The sequence below is a fragment of the Zingiber officinale genome, chromosome 5B, assembly GCF_018446385.1.
Source record: "Zingiber officinale cultivar Zhangliang chromosome 5B, Zo_v1.1, whole genome shotgun sequence".
In the NCBI taxonomy this organism is placed as follows: Eukaryota; Viridiplantae; Streptophyta; class Magnoliopsida; order Zingiberales; family Zingiberaceae; genus Zingiber; species Zingiber officinale.
In genome coordinates this window covers 124622353-124642029 of record NC_055995.1, presented here as the reverse complement: position 1 = coordinate 124642029, position 19677 = coordinate 124622353, and the positions used below count along the sequence as shown (strand labels likewise).

At 36.3% G+C, this 19677-nt stretch overlaps 1 protein-coding gene across 2 annotated transcripts; it reads left to right on the top strand.

Moving 5' to 3' along the window:
* The first annotated feature begins 1550 nt into the window (after positions 1–1550).
* LOC121985778 lies at positions 1551–7245 on the top strand. Of its 2 annotated transcripts, none has more exons than XM_042539413.1 (5): positions 1551–2094; positions 2181–2218; positions 3000–3270; positions 6183–6454; positions 6565–6831. In XM_042539413.1, exons 1-5 carry the CDS (start codon positions 1771–1773, stop codon positions 6569–6571), a joined length of 912 nt encoding a protein of 303 aa, XP_042395347.1. In that variant the 5' UTR covers positions 1551–1770; the 3' UTR covers positions 6572–6831. The 2 variants fall into 2 exon arrangements, with proteins under 2 accessions (XP_042395347.1, XP_042395346.1); XM_042539412.1 differs by having other exon boundaries at positions 1554–2094; positions 6615–7245.
* The last annotated feature ends 12432 nt before the right edge of the window (positions 7246–19677 follow it).

Here is a 19677-nt window from a genome sequence, read left to right as displayed (position 1 = left end):
CTTGATATCATTGCTCCGACCCTTGGGTCGTGCCCAAATCTATTCCATGGCCACTTGTCCATCTAAATCATTCAACTTAGTCGTCAGTGGTATGGAAGCCTCAAGCATTCGTATAATAATTGAAGAGCGTGATTCACTGGTAGAGGCACTTCCATTTTGTTCAATGACACCTCTGAATCCAACAAATCGCCTTTATTTCCAGCAGTGTTTGTTTAAGAAATTTTGATTGGAATGTGATGTTTGATAGTTAGTCATCACCTTGACGGCCTCTATAGAAGATGCTACATTCTATGAAAAAATATAAATTACAGAAAACATTTATCTTAACACACAAATTTGATAGAGATTAAACATTCAATAAAATATTTACTAAAAATTGATGATAAAATATATTAAAACATTCATTCATGCATAAATCAACTATGTCAATAAAAAAAAATTATTATTATTATTATTAGATAGACATTGACTCATTACCGGTCTAAATTGATAGTTAATGATAAAAAATGAATTATCCTCATCTATTATTATTTAAATTGTTTAATTGATTTTGATCAATTGGAGAAGTGTTATTTTATTCCTTAAGAGCATTCACATCAGCTATCTTATTTAAAGATTTTACCTTAAGTTTTAGATTGGGTAGTTAAAAAATCTTTACTGAACTACCCTATCCATTCTCTAAATTTAGATTTGATGAATAGTGATTCTCCAAATTCAGTGAATGAAATCACTATCCTAAAAATAAAATAATATTTCTTTTTAATCTCTCTCATTTCACTTCATCTCTCTCTTTCCACTCCTTCTATAAATATAATAATAAAAAAATAGAAGAAAGAGAAGAAAATAATAAAAAATTAAGGATGATAAAATTTTAAGATAATTAATATAGTGTGTAGTGAAAAGTGATTGTCTAAATTTAATAAAGTGAGTTATTTATCTTAAATTTTAGATATAGTAATAGGAAAATTAATATGAATACTCTAAGTGATCCTGGGTCTCATAATTATATAGATAAATAAATTATTGAAATATTTTTATCCTAGTGACTATAAAATCTACTGAAATAAACATGTGGCAAAACACCTATGCTAACATGTTGATCTTGATCAACGGTGGCACGGCAGCATTCCATCAAATTTATCTGGATTAAATTTGTAGTAAAACTCATATATACTCAGAAATCAATGAGATTTAAATTTTGATTCTTTTAATTTTTTATCTGAGTGATTTATCATTACACCACCCCTATGAAATACTTTTATATTGGTCAATAAATTACCGTTTGATTTTATTTGATTTTTTTTTTACATCTTTATAAGTAGATATATGTATTTTGTCTAAATCCAATTGACTTCCATAGTCCCGAATTAGGGTCTGAAAATGACCCAAAACCTAGCAGACCTCAAATCACGAAAACAATTTCACGCCAAATTTTGATACAAAGGCTGCAGATTAGAAAATATCAGTACCCATCAATTTGAATAAATATGAAGTTAATTCCGTGTTTAAAACTAACTCAACGAGTCGCCCGCCTCCTCTATACGGCTGTCCATTAGCCAGAACGTAGATCGGCGGTAGATCATTCGTGCGGAGTCAAAAAATCGCTCGCAGCTGAGTGGAACCGTCGGCACTCTGCGGATGTGGATTTAGGAGTTGCAAATTACCCACCACAAGGATAACTGATAAGCTCCTCCGCCCTCGCCTTGTCTTCTTCTTCTTCTCCTCCTCCTCCTCCTCCCGAGCGAGCGAGTAGAACAGAAGAAGAGTGACATGGCTTCCTTGATCTACGCCGCCGCCTCCCCCTCATCCTCACGCGCCCTAATCGAACCCGGCTCGCGCTCTCTTCCTGCGGCGAGATTATCGAGGATCTGCGCAACCCTAAGGCCGCCGGGGTCCTTCGCCACGGCGAGAGCGTTCCCGAAGATCTCCCCCTCGATCGACGAGGATCCCGCTGCCGACAGGTTCCTGCACGACAACTCCATCTCCGACTTCATGCGCTTCAAGCGGGGCGGTTCTTCCGCCGGCGAGCTGCAGACCGCCGTCGTCGGGTACCGGAAGAGGTTGCCTTGGTCGTTTCTTCACCCTTTTCTTCAGGCATGTCTGCTTCATTCGTGCTATCTTGTTTGCCTGGGACTAACATGATGGATTTCGGATGATTGATTAGAATCTGGTCCTTGCAGGTTGATTTGGTATCGACGATTCATATTGCAGATAAGCAGTATGTCGATTCTCCCATTGTTAAGTTTGTTTTATCATACGTATTTTTTTCCAAATGAATAAATTATGGATGTTTGGCACAAGTCCAATCGGAACCTGTACTCTGTATGCTCTTCTGTTTCCAATCTTCTAAGGTTTCTTTGTTATGAAATTTTTCTGAGCATACATTGCTGGCGTTGTTGCTATCGATTTTAGGCTCTCTTGATTACACTATAGGTTAATTATCATTTGCCCGTATTTTAAGCTACTATTGCAACTGTGCCCGTCTATAGTGCGGTCATCACATTCTAAATTAGTATTTCTGGTTTACAAACAAATCAGAACATTGTATATGGTGGAATGGGCAAGTTAATTATCGTAAGAGGTGACCACCTAGTAATTCTGTTTGTCAAAGATAAGAAAGGTGTATCTGTGGAACTTTGACAAAACTAAGACATGAACTTTACTGACTCATGACAAGTATTCCATCTTTAGATTGGTATGTGAACTTATCTTATTGCTTATTCATAATATAAAGTTCCCAGTGAGTTTTTAACCTTTGTACATGCAGACATGACATAAATAAATCTTAATAACACTATTATCTCCTGTGTAAGTTTATTGGGCTACACAATTTTCTTTCTTTTCAAATTTGCATTGGGTTTCATATTTAAAGATATTGCTATTGTTAATTTTTAATAAGGTGATTACGCTAACAAATATTTTTAGAAACATTTTATTAAAGGCATTTTTTTCTTTGACAATTTTTTGATCTCTTGCCTTTTATTTAACTCCTGATGTAGATACTTTGAGACCCTTCAGATGGGACTTGAGTCTTATGATTGTGTTCTTTATGAGATGGTAGCAAGCAGGGAGAGCCTAGAGAAGAGATTAAACTCAAAATCCAAAGGAAAGTTGAAGTCCTCAAAATCTAAAGGCTTTAATATTATTGGATTCATTCAAAGGCAGATGGCTAGAATTCTCTCTCTTGATTTCCAATTGGATTGTCTTGATTATGAAAATGAAAAATGGCAACACGCAGACCTTGACTTTGAGACTTTCAAGTTTCTTCAGGTACCTAACTTTGTTAAATTTTCATTTCTCTGCCCAGTGTATCTTATCAGCTAAATTATTAAATAGAACCTACAATTGCCTCCTAATTGTGGAGTTCCCTTGTGCTTCTAATGTAGATGGTTGGTTATTCAATCTATGCTGTTTCCTCAATTTTTCATCATCATTCACCCTCTTTATTCCAATGCCAATGAATCCTAGAAAAGTTTCAGTTTTAGGGAAGATGATCACTGTTAGCCATTTTTCCTTCTAATAATAATTGGAATTTTCTCATCCAGGAACATAATAGCTTGCCAGACACCTTTTAGTTCTTGTTTATTTCTTGAGGAAGTGAATCGCAATGTTTTCTTTAACTGCCTATTTACTGAATTTTACTCTATCAATGTTTAGATAATAGGTGGAGAAAAACTTGAGTTGGTAATTGATAACAGAATAATTAGATTAACTTTGAAGCTTGAATCGTGAAAAAAAAAACTTTGAATGTATGGTTAATGTTAGCATGGTTTAAAATCCCGAGTCGTATTGGAGTTTCGGTTTATAATCAGAACAATACAGTTTCGGTACCATATGTGCCGATATGGTTTTGTTGTTATATAAATATAAAATATATTAATTAAAATAAAATATTGAAGATAAATATTATATATATTTAAAAAATAAAAATATAGAGATAAAAAATATTATATATTTTTAGAATTAAAATAAATAAAATATATTGCTAATTAGATAATTTTATTTGGGTTTAATTAAGCTATTCCTATCATAGTTAGGAGTTGATTAAGATAATCAAATTAAATTTTAATTAAAACGTCTGAGCTGCTCACACGACCCCTCTGCGGCCGTGGGAGTCACACTAATCCTTTGCGGTATTTTTTAAATATAAAATATAATAACTAAAAATAAAATATTTTAAAAATAAAATATTTTAAAAATAAAAAAAAGAAAAAAAAAGAAAAAATGGAGATAAATAAAAAAATTATTATATATTTTAGAATTAAAATAAATAAAATATATACTTAATTATATAATTTTATTAGGGTTTAATTAAGCTTTTTTGAATTATCCCTATCCTAGCTAGGAGTTATTGAGATAATCAACGTAAGTTCTCAGTTTCAATTAAAAAAGTCCTATTTTCAGATCTAGCACGACCCCTCCAGCGCAATCACTGGGGCGCTGCCGCGAGACTTGGTGTAGGGTCGTGTCGGTTAGCGGGTGGAACGAACTGGCTCGACATGATATTTTAATCCTTGAATGTTAGAACTAAAGTTGAAAAAATGGAAATGTTTTTAATAATATAACAAAAGAATCCAAAGATTAATTTTGAAATGGCCTGACATGAAATTCCTACATCCAATAGTTTAAATATTTAAGATCTATTATTCAATTGTAAGTATTGATTAAAATATCTTTAATAAGATAAAGAATGTACTGTTAAAATGAAGAGAAGCATATGTAGTTTTGATTGCCGTTGTGTACCTCTTAGGCTAAAAGTGACCTTTGACTATAGTATAACTTGTATCACGCTATGGATTAGAAAACTTGTCCGTTGGGAAAATAGCAATTTGCTTTAGCTCCAATAGAAGATGAAACGAGGACAAGTTAGATTTATTGGTGCAATCATGCCCTTGAGTTGTTGTGGTCGACTAACCCATTTTGATGTATTTGGTGAAAAGGATTTAAGTTAGTTTTTTGTACGTGTTACTGATCTGTGCATGGAGTTTGTTGGAAGCTGGTACCATGCATATGAAGCTCATAGAGTTTGTGAATCGATGAGATCGAGTTGTGATGTTGACTTGCATGGCCAAGATGGTTGGGACATCCTAGGTCTGCTGGAGGCCAAAGACATTCGAGGGATTGCAGGATGGGGTAATTGGAGTTGGTTTGATAGCTTTAATAGGAGTCGCAAGAAATGGACTTTGTTGGTGACAGTGAGGATGACATGTGGAGTAGGCTGTGAGCTAATGCATATGAGGGATTGAGGACCTACCAAAGATGAACTCTTGGAGGACTTAAAGTCGCGACAACTAGAAGAAAGTGAGCCATGAAAGATTATGCAACTTGTAATCTTTTGAGTTCACGATTTCAAGTTAGATAGGCTTGATTAAGTGCTTTCAATAGGGGAACATGAGTTCTTGGTCGTAGTTTAAGCATAAGCTTATCTTGAAGAATTACGAGGGCTTATAAGGTGCAAGTGAAGCAAAATTAGAGATTGAGTCAACTGACGTTTGTCTCAATCAACTAAGAGGCTTAATCGATGTTCGATTAGAATCATGTGTTTGATCAAAGACTTTATCCCTATTTGATTTGAGTTGACTAGAATGTTAATTGAGTTAATTCATGTGACTATTGGACAAATTTGCTTGTCACATTAACTAGCTGAGTCGACTATCATGAGTATAAGTCAACTGAATATACTGAGCTGAGTCGACTGGATGCTCATGAAGTCAGCTAAAGATAAAAGTTATTGGCAGATAGACAAAATCTTATTCAACTCAGTTGATTGGATGTATCCTGAATGAACCATTGGACAAATGAATTGACTGGTTCCAGTCAGAAACTATCTAAACGAGCTATCTTAGTCTCGATTTGGACACACCCTTAATAATATGATAAGAGTTCAAGAGAACCTCGAATAACAACTAATTAATATTTGTTTCTCAGTGCTCATTATAAGCCTTATGGTGCTCAATGTAACAAAATATGAATAATTTGATTTGGATATTATTAGGGATATAGTCTTACAAAGCTTTTAATAGAATGATAAGATTCTTGTAGCTGATCCCAAATAAGTGGAATGAATACTGATGATGATGATAAGTTAGTAATAGGTCCATCTTTGTTTTTTTTTACTTATAGTCACAACTGAACTACTTGATATTGTAACAACCTACTTGTCGTTTTTTGTTCTGTAACAGGATGAGAGAGGCGAAAGCTTTTTCACACTTGCGAAAGAAATGACACGAACCTTAATTCAGCCTTCTTTTCCTGGTGATCTTGGTTCATGGAAATCTAAGCTGTTGTGGGTTTCACGTGTGTTCCCCATGCCACTTGTTGGGCTCTTTATTATCATTAGTGTTTGTTCACCGTCTGAAAGTTACAGCACAGAGTATACTGAACTAGAAGCTCTATCAAGGCTCGATATTGGAGGTGCATTAAAGATTTTTTTAGCCAAGCGATTAACATCTGAGTGAGTGCTGGCCCTTTCTTCACTATCTGAGGTTGTGTTTCATAAGGATTGTCTTGCTTGCTTTGTACTTGTTGCATATCCTATAATTTACACCTTTTCTTTGTTTGAAGGAATTGAGATATTTTATCTAACTGGCACTTCTTGGACCATCCTTGTGAAGGTTTACTAACATAACTGCTGCAATAGAGGAAAATTCAGTCATCATTGGTGAAAGAAATAAAGTGGCAATTGAGGCACTAAGGAGATCAATCAACTGCGGGCACCAGAGGATAGCAGTTCTCTATGGAGGCGGCCACATGCCAGATTTGGGTAGACGGCTACACGAGGAGTTTGACATGGTCCCTTCTCATGTGCAATGGATAACGGCTTGGTCCATTAAGAACAAGAAGCTGAATGTTCATTCCTTGCCATTCCTGAAGGAATTGGCCAAGCTCTCAGGCTGGCCTCTTAATAGGTACCAGACACTGGCCTTGATCATCTTCTCATCTGTTCTTGCACTAGATCTTTGGTTCTGGGAGCTGTTTGTTGAGAGTGCATTCTCGTTGGCTTCTTCAGTTGCTACAGAAGTTAGTCTATTAATCAACATGTGAATTATGTGAACATTAGTTCCTAGGAATACTCAACATTTCCCTGGAACAGAAAGGGGAAGAAATTATTTTCTCCTTCCATTTGTGGTAACTCGTTGGAGGAACCTGGATTTAAATTAATGGTCTGATTCGAAGACCAAAGTATTGACGTGTAAATACGATCTCAATTAAAGGACTATTAATTAAGAAAATTATTCTTTGTAATCTTGTTTTTCTGTTACTGTCGTCCATGTTGGCTAAGCTTCTTGTTCTATTACTGGTGATGCTTAATTAGGCAGTAGGTTGTCTCGCAAGTGAGGCCTGCTTAGTGCATATAGTGTTGCAGAATAAGTGAAGGTTGGTTGATACAGGTACGCTGTTTTGCAAAAATTCTCAAATTTAGATTTTTTTTGGCTAGTCGTAACAACTTAAGCTGTTAATTTATATATGCTTTTTGAATAGCCTTTCACAGATTTTTATGCTGGATGACCTTTTCTCTAATCAGTAATCTGAACATTTTTTTTTTGTCTTTATTTTTTTATTTTTTTTAAATAATAATAATTTTAAAAGGTTGATTGGCTTAGATTTAAGGGAACCATACCTGTTAGCCAAAATTCACACAAATATTTACAATCTATGCTTCTCGGGATTAGGTTAAATTAGACTTCATTATTTTATTTAGTCGAAATCAGACAAGTTTGTTTTCAAAATCAGAGACTCTTATGGACCAATCATATCATAATCTCTGAATAACAACAAACAAAAGTAAGAGAAAAACACTTGTATCAAAAGATCTTACAGAAATTTAAGAGAAAATATAGAAGTTGTATAAACCACTTCTACTCCTATTAGCTGGTCGTCTGAGAAGGAAATGCAGATGAGTGCAGATCTTTGATCCACTTTTCTATGGTCTTTTTTTGGGCTCCCATTGTAATTGTGATCGGATTATGGCTAAAATCCGATCGCAATTGAATACGATCCCTTTCTAAGTTTACATTTCTACTCAAATTATAGTTTGGATCGGGACAGATGATCGAAGACTGTTAGTGGTGGGTAGACAGTTGAATTATTGGACGCCGAGCAGAGGACGGCCTCCGAGCGGTCTCCAATCACTTATCCCGACTCAAATTATAATCTAGATGAGACTATGAATCCAAAAAAAAATCATAATTAATTGTGATCGAATTTGAGTCACAATCCGACTATAACTATGAAAGAGATAAGAAAAAAAAAAATCATAAAAACAGTGGATCAGAAAACCTACCCTCAAAGTAGATGGCTCCATGACCTAGAGTAGAGGGCGTTGACTAACCCACAACACAGGGAGACAAACCTAAGGCTTGGAGCTCCACTATGGGCAATAGAGACCGCAAGACGATAGCTAGGGAGGGAGTGGCTTGCCAAGGGACAGGAAATTGAAAGGAGATGCGTTGAAGGGACAACTAGCTTGGAGTTTGCGTGAGACATTAAAATGGTAGCGAGGGTAAGATTGACAGAAACTCGACGAGTGGAACGATGATCATAAGTGATGAATCAGTACCCTCACGGATTAAGGTAGGTGATATGTATTTATTTTAATGCATTAGTTGATATGTATTTATTTTAATACATTTTGAAGTCAACTTTGGATATCTAACTTTTCAATATAAAAGTCCATTTTGCCCGGATTAAAATAATAAAATATCCTCAGTGATACTGAACCGTTCTAATAAATAATCCAGCAAAGGAATGGATCAAAGAGGTAGGCGGCTTAAATCAGGATGGATATCATGTAAAATTATTCATTTACTAATGACACATTCATAAATCATAAATGGTGTCATATTTAAATTAAAAATGTGAATCTTCACTGAAGTGGTGACATAATATCAATAGAATTTAAAATAGAAAAAATACAGAATTATTGAGAATGGATGGTTATAACCCTTACAGCCTGTTAAGAAATAATTAATATGGAAACTTTTATATCATATTCCATTAATAAAAGATAAATTTTATGATTATTATAATTATTTCAGATCGGAAGAATAAATATAATAATATTTTAAGATCGGAATTAGATGAATAAATATAATAATATCTTAAGATAGTAAATTTTAATGTATAACATATTAATTGATTGAATTGATAGTGAGAAATTATATATATATATATATATATATATATATAGAGAGAGAGAGAGAAATTTTAGCCTGCGGTGGCTTATGTGCGGTTTTGCTGCGGTACTTGCCACGTCAGCGAGAAAACACAAAAAACTGCTCTCCTCTGATCGATCTGGGAGTCTCCTGATCGGTCTGTGGACCGATCAGGCCCTAGACCGATCGGTCCCCAGACCGATCAACCAACTCTCTGTGAGAGTTGGCTTGTACTCCTGATCGGCCTGGACCGATCAGGCTCCAACCTGATCGGTCTGGGAGTCTCCTAATCGGTCTGTGGACCGATCAGGCCCTAGGCTGATCGGTCCCCAGACCGATCAGGAGCATAAGCCAACTCTCACAGAGAGTTGGTTGATCGGTCTGGGGACCGATCAGCCTAGGGCCTGATCGGTCCACAGACCGATCAGGAGACTCCCAGATCGATCAGGTTGGAGCCTGATCGGTCCAGGCCGATCAGAGGAGAGCAGTTTTTTGTGTTTTCTCGTTGACGTGGCAAGTACCGCAGTAAAATCGCACATAAGCCACCGCAGGCTAAAATTTCTCTCTCTCTCTCTCTCTATATATATATATATATATATTATTCTTAACTATTCCTAATCAAACATTGCATATTAATATGCAAGGACAATATTAATATGTTAAAACTAACATGTAGGTTAATTGATGACTTAATTTTACAAGTCATGGATCATTATATGAGTGTCATAAATATCCTCATAGTGACTATTAGTATAAATAATCTTTAGATTTAAAGTCATTACGGTTTCCTACATAAGGAGTTGTGTATTTTGGTATCGACAAAAGTCACTTGTAACAAGATGAACTATAAAGTCGATCACTAGGTATGCAATAAGTTATGCGAAGGGGTTTGAGTAATGTAAATGAGATCTATTCCTTTTATATGATAGAAGTTATATCTGTGAGCTCCTTAATTAAGTAGGACTACTCTCATCTTAATTAAGTTATATCTGTGGTTATATCTCGTCAGTATCATTTAGTTTTCAAAGTTACTTGTACTTAAATTGTAATTACTTTTGTAACTATTCGATTAATCAGCGATTGCCTAATGAAAACACTCTCACGTGCGAGCCTTGAAGTAGGAGTCGTTACAGGCTTTGAACTAAGTAAAAATTTGACAGTCTTAGCGTTTGTCTCTTTTCATTTAATCTTTCTGTCTGCTGCATATTCTTTACTCGATTGTGTTTTCTGAGTTTTAAACGAATGTGAAAAGCCACGAGTGATATTCATCCCGCTCTAGCACAACGATCCTACAACAATCTCCCTCTTTTAATACAATGACAACCTAGATTAAAGTTAAAAAAAATTACCATAACAAAAAACAATAACAAAAACAATACTAGCATGCATGATAATTATTTTTGGGTTATGATTTTTCTTATTTTAAATATTTACTTTCCCTTTTGACATTCATTAAAAATAGACATGCAAACTAGTGATAAGACAAGTAAATAAATCAAGTACGTTTATAAAAATAATAAAATTTTCAAGTCTATTTCAGGGAGAGTTTTAGAGATTTTAATACTTAACATAATATGCCAAAATATTTTTATAGTATTCAAAGTATTTCAATGTATTGCTTTAAAAAAAACACCTTCAAAGACTTTTTATTAAACAATTTTAAGGTATTTTTCAAAAACACTTTTTAAGTCATATTTAAAAAATTGTATTTATTTTCAGAAGTGTGTTCCTAAGAAATTTCAAAGCAAATAATTGTTCAAGTTATTTTTGAAACATCTTTCAAAAATTTCAAAGTAATGTTTCAAAAATATTTTTCTAGTATGAAAATTTTGCAAGTATAGTTCAAGGCATATTTTAAGTATAAATTTTGCAAGGAATTTTTTAAAATAATTTTCAGAAGATTTTTCAAAGTAATTTTTTAATAATTTTTAAAGTTATTTTTAAAGTAATTTTCAAAACAATTTTCTAAAACATCTTTAAAAAAACTTTCAAAGTATTTTGTAAATATTTTCAAAATTTTCAAACATAAAATGTTGCAAAGTAACATGTTATAAAATATTTAAAGTAACAATTTTCAAGAATATTCAAACTAAATTTCAAAGTAATTTTTTTTTTAAAGTAGTTTTTCAAAGTGATTTTTAAAATATTTTTAAGGCTTTTAAAACAGATCATCCCCTTAACCTGATATTACTTTAAAAATAATCATCTAAAAATTCATCATTAAATGTCTAACCTTTAGTTACTAAATAACTACCAGGAGATAGTAGCGTTCACTAGGTTAGTCAAGTTAAGTACATTTATCCAGTTAGTTATTTACTAAGAATGACTACTTAACTTAATCAATATATTTTTGATATTTTTTTCCCAGACTTATATTGATGCACTAAAATAAGCATTTGAAGTTCATGCAATACCCTATACATCTCACACCATTCTAGGTTCTTGAATACACAAGCAAATTAATCCCAATGTGCTTGTGAGATGCAAGTTTCCTAAAAATTATAGGTACATGTGTACTAAGGGAAATACCTAGGCTAAGTCCATAACAAATTTTTTAAGCACTAGGGAAAGTGGGATTTTTAGAAAATATAATTAAAAAAGTAGCCTAGAATTTGAAATTTATTTTTTGAAAAATAAAACAAATAGATAATAAATCAAATGGATAAGTCCTAGTCTATCATGCACATCCCTAATTGACACCTTATATTGCTAAATTTGGATTCTAGGAGTGGTTTAGTAAAGATATATGCCAGATTTGATTTGGACTCAATATAATCGAGTTCAATTTCTCCTCTAGTAATATGGTCTCTTATAAAATGGTATTTGATTTCAATGTGTTTTGTTCGTGAACGATGCACTGAATTTTTGGTTAAGTTAATTGAACTAATATTATCAATATTTTTTTTACATATTTAAATTTCAAGTTAAAGTCTTTTAAATTATACATTATTCATAATAATTGTGCTATACATTCACCCATTGCTATACTCTTCTTCAATAGTAGATAAAGCAATAGAGTGTTATTTTCTACTAAACCAACCGATAAGTGATGATCCAAGAAGTTGACATCCACCTCTTGTAGTTTTTCTATCTAATTTACAATTTGTATAATCTAAGTTAGAGTAACTTATAAGTTCAAAATTAGTTATTCTAGGGTACCACATTTCTACATTAGGTGTACCTTTTAGATATCTAAAGATCCTTTCTACATTAGTTAGATGAAATTCCTTAGCATAGGTTTAGTATCTAGCACGCATACTATTGGATTGAGATGCGCTAGAGGGGGGGGGGGGGGGTGAATAGCGCTCGTGGCTTTCACACGATTCAGATTCGAAAATCGTTCGAGTAAATGCAGCGAAAATAGAAAGAAAAACAACACACGAACACAAGCTATTTACTTGGTTCGGAGTCTAGGGCGACTCCTACTCCAAGGCCCACGATCGTTGATCGCTTTCTGTGGGCAACGACTATATCGCGTAAATTCAATTACAAAAGTATTACAATTTAATAGTATTAAACGTTGTACCGACAACTAAAATTGAAGATTTAAAGCTCTAGGTCGTCGGGCACTTGTAGCAGCACTTCTGGGTCGTCTTGTTCGCAGCACACAGGAGAAGATTGCTTTTGAATTCGTTGTTTCAACCTGCAGCTCGAATACCCCTTTTAAACAGTGCTGGAGGCGCCTCAAAGCCCTTCCAAGGTGCCTCAAAGCAGCCGAGTCAGCAGCGTGGATCAGCGCTGAAATCTTCTCCTCTGATCCACTTGAAGGTGCCTCTAAGCTGCGGTCCAAGGCGCCTCTAGCTCAGTCCAAGGCGCCTCCAACTCTGCAGCGCAGACTTCAGATCCTTTGCACCCGAAGCGCCTCAGACACTATTCATCCGAGGCTAGCCTTGCTCATTTGTCCCTGCAAAGCATGTTAGTTCACAAAACACACACATACCCTACAAGACAAAGTTATCACACATAAAATATAGTAAAAGCAGTATTTGACAGTCGTCGGACTGTCCGGGTCTGACTTCGGATCTCCGATCGGAAACCCTAGGTCGACCCGACGCCTACTGTTCCCTCTACGGGGAACGCTCCTCACCTACTCCCCTCAGGAGAGATTACCTGATGCTAGTCCGGTCCTCCAGACCGATTGGACTTTATGCCTTAGATTACCACCCCCTAGGACCTAGGGTTACCGCCCCTAGGATTTTTCTCCACCTAGGGTTACCACCCCCTATGACCTAAGGTTACCCCCCTTTAGGATTTTCCTCCACCTAGGGTTACCACCCCTAGGACCTAAGGTTGCTGCCCTATAGGGTTTTCCTCCACCTAGGGTTACGACCCCCTAGGACCTAAGGTTGCTGCCCCTTAGGGTTTCCCTTAACCTAGGGTTACCGCCCCCTAGGACCTAAGGTTACCACCCCTTAGGATTTTCACCTGCCTAACCGCAGTTAGAACTTTCCTGAAACACTTATTTAAGTACGTTAGACAACAATTAATCTTAACTTTAAACCCTTTGCCATTGATCCTGTCTGAGAAGCTGGACAAGACGGAGATCCGGAAGAAGAAAGCCCACTGCTAATGAAGGAGGATACCTAGAGAACACCGATCCGAGAAACCCAAAGCGGATCGAGAAGAATAGAGTTGACGAATGCCTTCCTTGCCCGGAGATCCGATGATGAGAAAGAAACCTGATCACGGAGACACATCAACTTGGAACCTCCCAGATTTCCTGCGCACAAGAGACCAACCAACACTATCGTCAGTGACCTAAGACTGGGGTGGGAATCCCTGGCTAGACCCTCCGACGCTCAAGTCAGTGATCTCTCTTTCGGTGTGGAAGAAGAAGAAAAGAAGATGAACAGTAGTTAAGAAATTAGGGTTATGAATGTGTGCAATGATGTGAACTTACCTTACCAACGGAGAGGATTCCCCCTTTTATACCACTTCATATAACCTCCGTAGTCATGAAGTGGACCCCGGTTTGTTAGAGTTTGTTATGAGATGACGTAAGCCGTGTACTTGTGATGAATGACTTTTTAAGGAATCTTTCTTGTACCCCAGATGTACCTTTTTTGTTGTTTAGCACCTGTAAAACAGTCTAAAAACACATTTCCCGCCAAAAAAAAAATATAATTCTTGTCATATATTGCAGATATCTTTATTAATTATTATTTCACCCCTCCTGCTGCAGATAACTCAATGTATCAATATTCCTTATATCGATAGAAGCTAATCATGATTAGGTTTAGTTAATGAGGCAACCTTCTATATCACTGATTCTGACTAGTCCTAGGCTATGTTTTATCAAGTACCTTTCCCAGGTACTGGTCAATCGACCGGTCTCAGCTTTCCTTATGGGAAGCAAATTTCGGTCAATACAAACCTACCTCCTTTGGAGGTATATCCCGGTCGATATTGGTCCACCTCCTTTGAGGTATATACCAATTGATACGAATCTTCTTTCTGGGAAGCATATTTCGGTCGATACCTCCTTTTGAAGTATATCCCGACCGATATTGACCTACCTCCTTTGAGGTATATACCAGTTGATACGAATCTTCCTTCTGGGAAGTATATTTCGGTCGATACCTCCTTTTGAGGTGTATCCCGACCGATATTGGCCTACCTCCTTTGAGATATATACCAATTGATATGAATCTTCCTTTTGGGAAGTATATTTCGGTCGATACCTCCTTTTGAGGTATATCCTGGTCGATATTGGCCTACCTCCTTTGAGATATATACCAATTGATATGAATCTTCCTTCTGGGAAGTATATTTCGGTCGATACCTCCTTTTGAGGTATATCCCGGCCGATATTGACCTACCTCCTTTGAGGTATATACCAGTTGATACGAATCTTCCTTCTGGGAAGTATATTCCGGTCGATACCTCCTTTTGAGGTATATCCCGGCCGATATTGACCTACCTCCTTTGAGATATATACCAATTGATATGAATCTTCCTTCTGGGAAGTATATTTCGGTCGATACCTCCTTTTGAAGTATATCCCGACCGATATTGGCCTACCTCCTTTGAGGTATATACCAGTTGATACGAATCTTCCTTCTGGGAAGTATATTTCGGTCGATACCTCCTTTTGAGGTATATCCCGGTCGATATTGGCCTACCTCCTTTGAGGTATATACCAATTGATACGAATCTTCCTTCTGGGAAGCATATTTCGGTCGATACCTCCTTTTGAAGTATATCCCGGCCGATATTGACCTACCTCCTTTGAGGTATATACCAGTTGATACGAATCTTCCTTCTGTGAAGTATATTTCGGTCGATACCTCATTTTGAGGTGTATCCCGGCCGATATTGGCCTACCTCCTTTGAGATATATACTAATTGATATGAATCTTCCTTCTGGGAAGTATATTTCGGTCGATACCTCCTTTTGAGGTATATCTCGGCCGATATTGGCTTACCTCCTTTGAGATATATACTAATTGATATGAATCTTCCTTCTGGGAAGTATATTTCGGTCGATGCCTCCTTTTGAGGTATATCCCGGCCGATATTGGCCTACCTCCTTTGAGGTATATACCAATTGATACGAATCTTCCTTCTGGGAAGCATATTTCGATCGATACCTCCTTTTGAAGTATATCTCGGCCGATATTGGCCTACCTCCTTTGAGGTATATACCAGTTGATACGAATCTTCCTTCTAGGAAGTATATTTTGGTTGATACCTCCTTTTGAGGTATATCCCGGCCGATATTGGCCTACCACCTTTGAGGTATATGTCGATTGATATGAACCTTTCGCCTAGGAAGCATATTTCGGTCGATACCTCCTTTTGAGGTATATCCCGGCCAATATTGGCCTACCTCCTTTGAGGATCTCCCGGCCAATATTAACCTATCTTCTTCGTTTGATCCTCTCTTTTTCTTTCCTTATCGGGGACCTATGAAACCTAACCTATATCAGCCATTATCAAAACTCGGGTTCGATCGTCGGATGCTTCCTGCACCAACAATCTCCCTTTTTTTATTATGGCAACCGAAATTCAAAGTTAAGTAAAAAAATGCAATAATGATCTTCAAAGTTTAAGTAAGGTGCATAAGCAGGCTTAAGTAAATAAATGAAACAAACTTAAGCCTTTAACGATATAAGACTCCCCCTTAATAAGAGCCCTTTAATTTGAATAATTTGAATTTTAAGTTATGCTTTGAATTTTCCTACTCTCCCCCTTTGCCATACATCAAAATAAACAAGGGGGTAACAGGGAATTGTGATTAATGGCCTTAGCTTTGACTTTTCAAAAAATATTTAAAAAAGATAACGACCTTAATATAAATAGAGGGATAAAGACTTAGCTTTTTTAAATTAATAGTCTTGTAAAACGTTTAGCTAAGTAAATGTTTAAGGATTCACAAGAGATCTTTTAAGATAGCTTTAAAAGATTAAGTTTGAAAATAACTTTAGATAAGGAAAATAACTTAGCAGCATTCGAAAAAGTACGTAGATAACTTTTGAGAAGCTTTTTTTTGAGACAAGTTAGCTAGATTCAAAAACTTAGATCTTGTAGATTCAAAGTACTTAGGTAAATTATTTTGAAAAGAGTTTAGCTAAACTTGAAAAATGTTTAATTCCATTTGAGATAGGACTTTTCTCAAAATTGGCTAAGTTTGAAGGCATTTTCTAAAAAATACTTAATTCAATTCGAAAAAAACTTTTGAGAAAAATATTTAGCTTAGCTAATTTTGGAAACGACTATAGAAGTCACTTAGCTAAAATGTTAGCAAGCTTTTTGAAAAAAACTTAGTTGAAAACATTGAATTTTGAAAAATCCTTTAAAAGATAGTTTAAATTCGAAAAGATGCTTTAGCAAAAGTTGAAATAACTTTGAAAATGTTATTGGAAAATATAGCTAAATTTGAAAAGTACTTAGCTTTGATTTTGAACTGAAAAAATACTGAATTTTAAAAAGTACTTTAAGAAGAGATAAATTTGTAAAGTTGTAACTAAGGTCATGTTCATATCATTTCAAGAAGCCCTAAAGTCCAAGCATGAGTAACTTAAAAATATTAAAATTAAACACTTAATTTTCTTGCCCACATGTCTAACCAGTTAGCTACTAGCTGATTATTTAAAGGGCAACATCTTTCACTTGGTTAGTCAAGTTAAGTCAATTGATCCAGTTTGATTTGACTAAGTCTGGATGACTTAATTTGATTAATGTATTGTTGGTTTTTAACTCCCAGACTTACTGCGATGCACAGAAATAAGCATTCTGAAGTCTAGGTTGTACCCTATGCATCTCACGCCGTTCTAAGTTTCTTTCAAACACAAGCAAGTTAAGCCTAGTGTGCTTGTGTGATGCTCTGGCTGAAATTTAGGGGAACATGATATCTAGGGGGGAATTCCTAGGCTAAGTCCGAATTTAAAAGTCTAGTAAAATTGAGATTTTGAAAACATTATTTTTCCTAAAATTTTGAAGGATACAAGAGCCAAGTAACATAAGGTCTATTCTACTAAGCACATTAAATATAACAAAAATGGGTAAGCAGAAAAGTAGGTTAAGTAACTAAACTATGATAGGCAAAATTTTAACTAGGTACTGATAGAATAGTGGATGAAAGTGTCTGTGTCCAAAGTTCAAAATACAATGCATGAAAAGATAGCATCACTGAGTAGGATCATCAGCCGGAGGGTCGCTAGCTGGAGGTGGTGCAAGAGGCTGCTCGGGTGTAGGCTGTCCCTGACGAAGAGAGGAAAAGCCGGAGGCTATCTCTGTGCGAAGCATGCGAAATTCATCCAGGATAAGTCGTCGTGTCTGTGTGGAGTGAATCTCGAGATGTGTAAGTCGGTCCTCGACCGATAAGGAGGTGGATGGCTGTGTCAAGGTCGAGGGCCCTGCCGAAGTGGAGGGCTGCCCATGAATATCCTCGGATGTGAACTCTAACCACTCCTCTCCCTCAGCTGGAGCAAAGAAGGCAATAAACTCGTCGTCTGCCTCGGGCCCTCTCGGAGCAACTGGCTCATCCTCGGCTGGGTCGGCTGGCGGAGGCCTGCCCACCCATGCTAGGACCCCCTGAGTAGTGACATCTATATGCGCTAACCTAAGAGAACCCATCCCAAACTCATCATAACGGGTAAGAGGAATGATCATCCCCCGAGTCACACCTATTCCCTCTATCGTCGAAAAGATGGACGTCAGTACATGACAGTAGGGCATGTGAACTACTCGGGATGTGACGAGACTAGCCACATGAACTATGTTAGAGAACATGTGTAATACAATGTCTATATCCAGATGATGACATGATGCATACAAAAAGAAAGAATGGGACGGACGCATCTTCGGGGCGTCCCGAGATGTGATGGGTAGAATGCATGCAGTGAGGACTCTATACATAATGTAATCCTGCACCCTGAGAGACATCGACCTGAAATAAGAGACTCCAAGTGGTCTCTCCCCACCAAAAAAATACTCATATAGTGTATCTAGAGTAATGTGGGAGTAGGGGTCGCCAAATGACAGATCCCTACTAGGGTAGCATAGGAAAGGACAGGCTAACTGTCTAAGCTCTAAACTGGTGCATAATAAAGCAGGTGTAAACTGGATGTCCTTTCCACCAACTCTGGTGGAATAGACCAAATCATCAACCCTCTCAAGGTTGTTAAAAAACTGGGCACATAGATCTCAATTTACTACATGACTGCAGTAAACCAGTCTGTCCAACTGATAGTGGGCAATCATCTCTACGACAGACGGACAATAACTCGTGAAACAGGGTCTACTTAGGTATCTACATTTAATGAAAGGGTATGAATGCTGAGAAAAACTAAGCCTATACTGCTCAGTGGGAAATCTAGCGTCAGTGGACGAGGCCGGGCCCGAGGTGGACACAACATTGCGTCGTTTCCTAATTTTAACCATATACATAAAAATTTGTAAAACAAGTACTATAACCATGTAAAGGATGATTTAGGATAGTTTGGAGTATACCTAGGAGGCATTGTAGGGTATTTGAAGGAGTTGAAGGGTGGAAATCCGAATTTAAGGCGCCTTGGATCGCTGGTTTCGGCGAGAAGAAAAACTTGCAGCGAGCTCTCTGTTCGCTGCATATTTCGGTATTGAAGGCGCCTTCAATCTCATTGAAGGCGCCTCCAATGGAGCGTTCAGGGTGCCTCGAACCCGGTCTGAGGCGCCTTAGTTGTTTTCGGCGGGAATTTTCTCGCCGATCTTGAAGGGCGCCTCTGTCATAGCAGAGGCGCTTTCGTTCGCCGCTTTTAGAATTTTTTTTTTGTTTAAATAATTTTTAAATAAGTTTTTAAAAGAAATTTAAAATAAATTTTTAAAAGAATTTTTAAATAAGTTTTAAAAAGAATTTTAAGATAGGTTTTTAAAAGAATTTTTAAATAAGTTTTTAAAAAGATTTTAATATTATTTGAATTTGATTTGATTATTAATTTGAATTATTTATTGGATCGATGTGTTCGCTAGAGGGGGTGAATAGCGATTTACAAATTTTCGTAGAGTACACAGCGGAAATTAAAACAATGAAAATAAAAAA

Coding starts and splice junctions, on each gene's coding strand:
- LOC121985778 (XM_042539412.1), top strand. CDS start 1,771: ATGGCTTCCTTGATCTACGCCGCCGCCTCCCCCTCATCCTCACGCGCC. Junction 2,219..2,999: donor ATTCATATTGCAGATAAGCA/GTATGTCGATTC, acceptor CTCCTGATGTAG/ATACTTTGAGACCCTTCAGA. Junction 6,455..6,614: donor GCCAAGCGATTAACATCTGA/GTGAGTGCTGGC, acceptor ATCCTTGTGAAG/GTTTACTAACATAACTGCTG.